The 9,196-nt window shown below is 42.3% G+C and overlaps 1 protein-coding gene across 1 annotated transcript; it reads right to left on the bottom strand.

The window, feature by feature from the left end:
* Positions 1-1,110: 1,110 nt before the first annotated feature.
* Positions 1,111-1,849, bottom strand: HSPB3 (heat shock protein family B (small) member 3). Its single transcript, XM_019532496.1, has one exon. The coding sequence runs from the start codon at positions 1,613-1,615 to the stop codon at positions 1,178-1,180; it is 438 nt and encodes a 145-aa protein (XP_019388041.1). The 5' UTR covers positions 1,616-1,849; the 3' UTR covers positions 1,111-1,177.
* Between the last annotated feature and the right edge of the window lie 7,347 nt (positions 1,850-9,196).

The following is a 9,196-nucleotide window of genomic DNA, read 5'->3' as shown; positions in this document are numbered from 1 at the left end:
ACTTGCAGCTGTAGTTTCTCTAGAATGCTGGCATATTTACAGTACCCTTTGTAGCAAACTTTTCTAAAATATTGAAGACCAGATGTTAGGTACAGTGGATAGATTTCTGACAGCTGTCCAACTCCATTGAAATGAGTTAGATTTTTCAAGTGTAACTGGGAACAGAAAACAGCCCTTTGTTCTTTAAAAGGGACCCCAGTTATGCAATTAGACACATACATGTGGATCCTTCTTCTGCTGTAAAGCCAGTAGACTTGAATGTTAGAAGAAGCACCTGTTCTCTGAGAACAGCAGGATTGGGCTCCCAAATTCTAATGCAAAAGAAATACGTGAGTCTTGTTATATTTAGGGTAGGGCCAAATTCATCCTATCCTTCCATAGCAATAACTTTAAATCAGTGGCACCACACAAGAATGAATGTTGTCCTTCTGAGAGTTTATTATTAAGCAGTATTTTCCTTCTGCTCTGAGACAGTGAAGGCACTTTTAAACAAAAATCCACTACAAATTAGAAAAAAAATGGATTTGAAAGTTTTGCATCAAGTTATTTTGACTTGACATTAACAAGATGTAGTATGTTTCTAAATACTGAATTTCCAAAAAAACTATTCTTGTTTATGTCATTTTGCTAAGTATAACACCCTTTCTTTGAAAAAGAATACTTTCAAGTGAATATTAAAAACACTTTTGAAAACTAGATTTTTTCTAGTGGGTTGTAGACTTCTCACATATGTTGAGTTCAACATTAAATATTAATCAATACAAACATGCCATTTTTCTAGTATGCAAATCAAATTTTCACAGAACTCCCGGGCTGTCTGTTGTTCTTTAACTATTCACCTCGTCAATATATATTACAAATGAAACCTTTCTTTATCAACACTTTATTCATGCTTTGTATGTACTCCATATCTTATCATATAGCAGTATCCAAGATAGTTTTCACTTTCTGCAGCTGCTTTGTATTTTCTGCTGTATAATAAGTATAGCCATCTAGCACATACATGGCTGGAGGCAGATTATCTTACATTTCACATCAAACAAGAATTCAACAAAGCAAAAAATATGTGCAGAGGTTAGTTCTTATCTGTATTGAAATAAAACCAACAACTCCAAGTGTTTGACTATATTGCACAGCATTACACAGTTACACGAGGAAGAAGATTATTAACAAAACATTAATTCATTCCTGAAGCATTCTTCATTTCAACAACCAAAATGCCATCATGACAGAAGACAGCAGACAAATCTTTTGTTTCGGTTCCATTTGGCAGTTTGTATTGCCTAGTAAAGCTTCTGGATATGAAACCATGTTCGTCCATCCTGCGTCCATGCTGAGCTTTGATCAGGAGCCAGCCTTCGAAAGTCTGAATGATGATATCTTCAGGGCGGAATTGCACAACATCCAGTAGGACCTGAAAGCTTTGCTCATTTCCCCCAGTGCTGCTTTTCTCTGCTGCAATTACATGCTTGTTGATTCTCACGGAGGATATGGATGGGCCAGGCAAAGCATACAAAGAGTGCTCCAGCTTATATGCGTCCAGCTCTTGGTCAGCAAACTGCTCCTGATAACGGACAGGTGTTTCCACCCAGTGTCTTATAATAACTCCTTCCATTGCTGAGACAGAAAAATGACTTGCTGCTTTATGTCAGTGAGTGAAAGCAGTTCAGACTCTAACTGACGTACTGAACTCTTTCCAGTGGTATGCCTACCCAAGACTAGATTATGAGTTGATGCAGCCTTTCATTTTTAGCACTGGCAGGGCTTAACTCTTAATTGGACATGCTTGTGTGCTATGAGAAATGCTTCATCTTTTTATACACTGACAATAGGGCACTATTTATAGGACAAGTGCCTTGAGCTGTCTTAGCAGTCTTTATGCATATACTCAATAGTAAGAATTAATTTCTACTGCAGTTCCTTTTCTTCTTAGCACGTTTGCCCATTTGGGTTTTGAGTAATGAGAAAACAAGCTACTTCAAATATTCTTTTAATTACCTAAGAAGGAGTTTAGGGTACCTTTTGTTTTTTCTGTAGGGGAACAGCTACAAGAGCTGTAAAAGAGCTATTTCTTCGCATTAAAACAGAGAACTTAATGGGAGAAAAATTTAACTTGTTTGAGCATGTGAAAAGAGAATATTTGGGTATAGTTTCAATAGCAGTTGTCACATGCTTCTGATGCTGTGCAAAAGGGAATTGGCAAAATATGGGAGCTCCCAAGAATGGTGTTTGGGGTCAAATGATAATTTACTCTCCAAAAGTGACTTTCAAACAGTTTTGCAGTGTAATGAAGGACAGTCTGCAATTACAGACAATAGCTCACACTTATGAGCACAGTGATGATACGTTATCTCATGCCTCAGGATTTGTACCGGTTCTGTGAGGGTCAGGAAGGAATTTTCTCCAATAATGTAAAAAAGGTTTCTAAATTGCTGCCATCCATATTATCTCATTGATGACAATGATCTTTATCTTCTGGAGTTTGCTGGTTTCGATTGACAGTGGCTCAGATCATAAGTGAGTCTGGAAATGAATTGGGGTTGATAATCTCACAAACTCCAGTGGACTGAAGGAGGAGAATCCCTGGAAAGTATTACTACGTTTCTTAATATGACTAAAGGAAAACACGTAGTTGATGTGAAATATATATTTCTAGATCTTTAATCCATGTTTGTTCTCTGTTCAGGAAAATCTCTTTCTGAGTTGAGAGAAAGAAAGTAGAAGACACTATGGAAACTGTTGATTAAAGCATTTACTTCCCTGAATAGCAGTAATGATGTGGATTACTGACCAAATAATACTTTTATTCTCTTTCATTCTACGGAGTAGTGTTCTTTCTAGCTTGTCTTTTCTTCTTCCTGCATAATGAAAATGGTAAGCAAGCTTGTGTGTGATCCCTGAATGTTAATAGTCTGCAGAGACATGAAGAATCAAGCAGCTGGATTTCAAGAGCTGTTACAAAGGAGAGTCAATATCCCTTTGTGATGTTGGCTAGACAAAAGAGTGTTTATTAGTCATAGCTTAATCTTAAGTGCTGGGGTTGTTATTGCATTTGTTGAAAATGTGAAGCTTGATTTGCTGGTTGAGGAAATTCTTAAAAGCAGTTTGATAATGTTTCAGACTATCTTTGATCAGTGTCTTCTTGGTTCTATGAACACTTATACCTACTGTGGGAAATAAGCAAGTCTGCTTTTTTATTAGAAGTCTGGGTTTTCTTTTGGCAAACTGCAACACAAAGTGTTTTGTTTTTAAGATGTGATTCTAACTGTATGATTTATAAGAGTACTAATGCAAGTCATCTGGATCATCTCCCATTGTCTGTGAAACAGCTGTCTTCCATTTTGCAAAGCCGTGACTCAACTTATGGAGGATTTTAACCCTCAAGTGAGGCAAAATACTTGATTACTTGTCCTTGGCCAAACTGGGCAGATGTTATTTCTTTAAAAATCACTCAGATTTATTGCTTGCAAGTCTGGCTCTCTCCACTGAGCCCTTTGCTGATAGTCTGGCTTAGTTTCATTTTGACCATGAATATTTTCTGTACCAGCCCTGGAACAGTAGAATGCTTGCTTTTTTTGGTTATTAAGCAGTTGTAGCATGAGAGAGAGAATATCTTACTTTAAGGCAACTGGGGAGATGTTTAAATTTTTAATGAAAAAGACCCTCAAAGCCTTGGCATAGCACATTGCAAGACACTTATGTCTGTTACTGTTTAAGGTTGTATTAGTACCCAGTTCTTCAAATACCAACTGCCAACTATATTGGGGTCAAAATATATCATCTAATTAGTGAACAAGGGTTTGAATTTCCCTTATGTACATATATAAGGATGCAGAGATACAACAGTACATGATGGTATAAGTCAGGGGTCAGCAACATTCTGGCCTAAGGAACTGGAGGGTTTTTCTTTGTGGCCATATTTGTGCTGGGACAACCAGTTGCAGGTCCCCATCCCTGGCTGCAACATGGACACAGCTTCCACCTGATGGGAAGCTGGCCAGGTCCAGGCAGCTTCCAGCTGCGCCTACACTGCAGCTGGGAGGCAAGGGAGAAGGCAGAGGGTGGGAGAAGCAGTAATAGTATGGACACTTCTTTCAGCTGCTCAGCCCCCGTGTAGCTCCTCCCTAGTTGGAAACTGGGCCTGTGCCATAGTCTGGCGCTGGGACAGGCAAAGCCTTCTCTGCCACTGATGTGCCATTGAAACTCCCTGACCCATGTCAGATGGGAGCCAGGTTGTTTTTGGCTACAGCTTGTAAAAATTATGGGCCAGTGGCTTAAGTCACCTAAAATACCCCATAAATAATATGGTTGTGTCATGCGTTTACCATCTTAGCCAGTTGCAGCAGGTTCTTCCATGCAATGACAAGGTGCTGTCATATTCTAAGTAGTGTAATTATCATCAGCATATAAAACCTATGTAAATGCCACTGTTGTAAGTGTGTTGTATATCCCCCCCATAGGCAAGGCTATGTAGGTGTACATAGGATAGCACATCGTTCTCCATATTGGAAGGAGTCTGCAAGATTTGGGCCTTTCCTACAGTCTGGGAGTTTAGGTTTCCTAATTTGTCTACTCTGAATATCCTTATAGTCCATACCTCATCTTACTTCCTCCTAGATTCAGGATGTCCATCCTTCTTTGTCAGGCAAGAGTATGTTACTTCTTGAAAATGTAAAATACAGTAAATACAAACATCACAGGAGCATGGAATATATTTTCAGGATTAAAATATTGGAAGTATAAATAGAGATGGAGCTACAGGATACGAGATGATATTTGTTTAATCTATTAGACATCCAAATGGAATCCTTTTCCATCACACCTGAGCCCCAGAAAAATCCTTAACGCACCAGGTAGATGAGTCCTTTTTCTCTTCCTCACTGCTCTTTTGTGCCTTAGCATTATGGCTAAGATGAAGACAAAATACAAGAGCAGACGTGATGATAACAGTTCTTCAGGGACTCAAGTAGGGTATAACAAGATTGCACTTAGACATATAAAGGCCACATAGTCCCCTAATATTGGGAACAGGTTCTGTGACAAGTTTTTGTCTAACAACGCATTTTAAAAAATTTCATTGTTGGGATCAGATTATGGCCACTGAAACCCTAAAGCAGTGATTCTCAGCCAGGGTACCAAGCACCCTGGGTTGTCATGAAAGCTTTTGAAGGGTGCAGAGAGGTGAGAGGAAATAAATGCAGGCTTAAGTTCCTCCATGCCTGGCCACTGCCCTGCCCTCACGGTGTGGCCCCTCTACTAGGAGGTAAGCACTATAATAAATATATTAGCTTTTTAAATGTTTGCTGCTCAATTCACAAAAGTTATGGAGGGGTGCCTCAAGCCAAATGAGGGGCATCTTGGGTCTAGAAAGGTTGAGAACCACATCCCTAAAGCATACTTCTTTACTTTTGAGATATTTCTGCTGTCTAGTGCATGAGGCTGGTATTGCATGTCTGAATGTGATGTAATTGTGTAATTTAAATTAAGCATCTTAGAAAAGACTTTCAGTGGCACATAGCAGGTGCCTAAGTACCATTGAAAATAAATGGGAGTTAAGTGCTAAATCCATTGAGTATCAGTGCTCAGGACTATAGCAACTAATTTTAAGCTCCTTGCCATCACAGTGGAATCCACACTGCTGCCTAGGCTTCCCATAGTATATATGGAAAATGAGTCAACTCCTCTGATGAGCAGAGAAGCTTAGTCCCCATCTCCCACCTCTTGGGAAACTGCCTAAATCAAGAAGCTATATGGGTGATTCTCTAGGCAAGATGGAGTACAGGCGAAGAAGAGGATTCACTTCCTTCTGGCAGAGCAGTTCCACATAGGGCATGTTTACACAAGACACTATGGTGCTGTAGTATCCATTGGCAAAAACAGTGACACCGCTGCTATGTTGCCACAGCAACATGCTCCCTTGTTATAGCACGTTGCTGTGGTGACATAGTGGCCAAAAATAACCATGCATGGCCAGCATGGTGCAGTACACCTCCAAAAGGAGGTACTAAATGATGGCACAGTAACAAAGGCTCCATATGGCCATGTGTAGATGCACCCATTGTGTTTCAAACATATACAGCCCATGAGTGAGATCTGGCTTGCAGAGCCATTCCAGGCAGCCCTCCAGTAGTTCAGCAGGTGATGGAACATGGGGTCCCTGGACGGACATGATCACTGGTGGCAGGGGGGCAAGTGAAGGCTGTGCAAACACAGCCCTTGTTTACCCCATTGCTGTCTGATTCCCCAATCGCTGTAGCTCAGTTCTTCAATCCATGCTGCCACCTGAACATGGACCTGCACCACTGGACCTGGACCCACCACATAAGCTGCTGCTCCATGGATCTGGCCCAGGAGAAGCCCACAAGATATGGCTCTGTCTCAGGGCCAGGCTGATTTTGACATCCCTGAAATGGTGAAATATTCCTGAGCCAGAGAAAGGAAACCAGAATGAGAACAGTTCACTTTGCGAGAGAGGGTAAGGGAAGCCTATGTTCTACTTCCTACTCCAGCAATGAAGGACTTTTTATCTAACTTTTTTGTATTAAACAGTCATTTGATAAAATGCAGTGGCAGATTGACCGGGGGAGGGGCAGGAGGGAGTCATGGCCCCCGAGTGCCAGCCAGGCCCTTCAGACTTCTTATCACACGATGTGACTAAGTATTGCTATAAGAACTACGGAGCCGGGGTGCAAATGCAAGCATTGGTCCCCAGGCACCGGCGACCCATGGTACATCATTGTTAAAATACTTAAATAGGCATTGACTCAGGGACTGAAGCCCAGGGGAATGGCCCTACCACCAGACCATAGAGTCTCACTCCAGTGCACTCTCTCAACAGAGCTTAGACATGAGGTAAACACCGAACTACTAAGCACAGAGGCACTGCTGTGCAAATGCCCTGAATCAGAAATGCAGAAACCTAGCAAACTTTAATATTGAAAGCTTAGCTTCTTGGGAACTTTAGGTGACTCTGGGGACTATGGCAGGTGAATGTAGATTTTGAAAATAGCACTGCTGAGAAAGCCCCTAAGCATCTTTTGTGTCTCTGAATACGTCTCCTGCTTGATCACTTTACTAGGTAATCTTTAGTATATACATCTGGAGACAGGCTGCTACCCTAGCCCTAGGCCTCAAATCCCAAGATCTGGACCATTCTTTGCACTCCAGCCTAGGAGCCACAAGCCAAAAAATGAACTACCTGAAGTCTCTGAACCCATTTTCCACTCAGGCCAATAAACTCATTGAATCTACCGATGGCATGTGATCCACAACATGGACCTCCCATCAGTGGAGCAGGCAATATGCTGCGCAAGAACCGTAGCTAAAAGCTTCATCCCCAGCACCAGCTTCCACCCCTCCGGCTGTCAGCTGCCCTACAGGGCCTGGACTACTCGTAATCATCTCAGAACGGGCATTGTATGGTTTGAGGCAGGTGTGCACTCTTGGGGCCAATGACCCTGGCTGCAACTGTGGTGCTCAAGCTCAGATAGCTGACCACATCATCTATGAACGCCTTTACAGCCCTCCTTCAGGTGCCCAAGGTCTTATTGACATTGCCCATTCTACCTGTTGCTGCCTTTTTGGCCCTCAGGCTTCTGACCTATGGGTATGGCAAGACTGCCTCTACTCCTCCTTGTTCCTTCATGCCTGTGCCTCCCCCACTGCTGCCTGTCCCCCTGTGCCTGGCCATGTGCATTTCTGCCACCTGCCCCTCCATTCCTGTGCCTGCTGCCTTGACCCTTTCCCACTTGCTTGTGCTTGGCTGCATCCCCTGCTTCCACCTGCAGCCTTCCCCCTGCCACGTATCCCCCCATCCCTGTGCCTGACTCCTTCTACTTATCCACCTATGCCTGCCCCCCTTACCTGCTGCTGCTGCTGCATTTCTGCTCCAGCTGAGGGGCAGTCAGCAGCAGTGGCAGCCCCAGCCCAGCCAGGGAGAAGTGGCAGTACCTGGCTGCCACTGTGACAGCACCCAGCCAGGCTGGGCTGGGACTGGTGGGACTGAAGGAGCACAAGGTAAGGTGGGAGGGGCACACTGGAGGGGAGGAGGGAGCAAGCACTCCTCTAGCTGCAAGCCCCGTCTCCTGCCAAATGAATCATATTGGCTTGGGGCTGATGCTACCTTAGCTCCAGCTCCAGCTCCAGCCTGGGATTGGAGCTGAGCTCCCACCTACCTTGGTCAGGTACATGAATCCAAGATGAGGTTTTTTAATCCCCATGCTGACTGAGGTTGGGGGTGGGGGTGAGGAAACCTCCTTTTAGATTCAAGCAAATATGGTAAATAAAGACAGACTGGAGAAGGAGAAACTGAGAAACAAAAAGCTGCAATGCTGTGATCAAGTTCAAGGAGCAGGTCAATGGCCAAGTCAGTGAGAGGACTCAGCTGTTCTAATTCCCAGTTTAGTGCTTTACAACATTTCTCAGGTGTTTCAGGCAGCTCAGAAATTAACCTCCATTACAATACTCCATACAATACTCTAGAGATTTACAGAGGGGAGAAAATGAGACCAAGCAATTAAGTCACTAGAGAGACCACAGAGCTACTCAGTGTAAAGCTGAGATTAGAATGTGTGTCTTGTGCCTATTTTGTATTGAGGCCATGCTGTAGCTCTTTGATGGCACATTTTATATGGACTAAGTGATATTTTTCTAGGTTTTTCTTTTAAACAAATGCCAAGTGTTGGATAGGATGACAATTTCCAGACAACTGCAGCTGTAGTTTATTAGTCATAGATACGTGTGCTGTGCTGACATCTAGTGATCAGAAAAAAATCAGCAGCCAATGATTCACTTTACAAGACCTGTCTTGTAAGAGATTTTACATGCACAATAGATGAAAATACTATTAGAGGTATGTGAAAAAATTGTAAGGAAAAACAAACCTGGTCAAAATTCAAGTTTTTAAGTTGGAAAAGTAGCAAGCAAATGTAGGCTTATTTCCAAGCAAAAATGAGGTTTTGGGGGAGGGAGGAGGTTACAGCAAATAAAAGGCAAATATGTATATTAATACTGGAGGAAAACATATAATTATAAAAAAATAATCATTCTGGAAAAATTGTTACTAAAGCAAAATTAGAAGGATTGCAGAATCATAGGGGGAAAGCTGGCACATGAATTTAAAAATAAAACTGGAATGTGAGCAGAATGCTTGAATTGTCATTTGTGCTTTATAAAAACTGTCATGGGACAGCCACTA

This window comes from Crocodylus porosus, unplaced genomic scaffold (assembly GCF_001723895.1).
Source record: "Crocodylus porosus isolate Cpor-Errol unplaced genomic scaffold, CroPor_comp1, whole genome shotgun sequence".
NCBI classification, from domain to species: domain Eukaryota; kingdom Metazoa; phylum Chordata; order Crocodylia; family Crocodylidae; genus Crocodylus; species Crocodylus porosus.
The sequence above is the reverse complement of the archived record's forward strand: the minus strand, read 5'-3'. Positions and strand labels throughout refer to the sequence as shown.

Coding starts and splice junctions, on each gene's coding strand:
- HSPB3 (XM_019532496.1), bottom strand. CDS start 1,615: ATGGAAGGAGTTATTATAAGACACTGGGTGGAAACACCTGTCCGTTAT.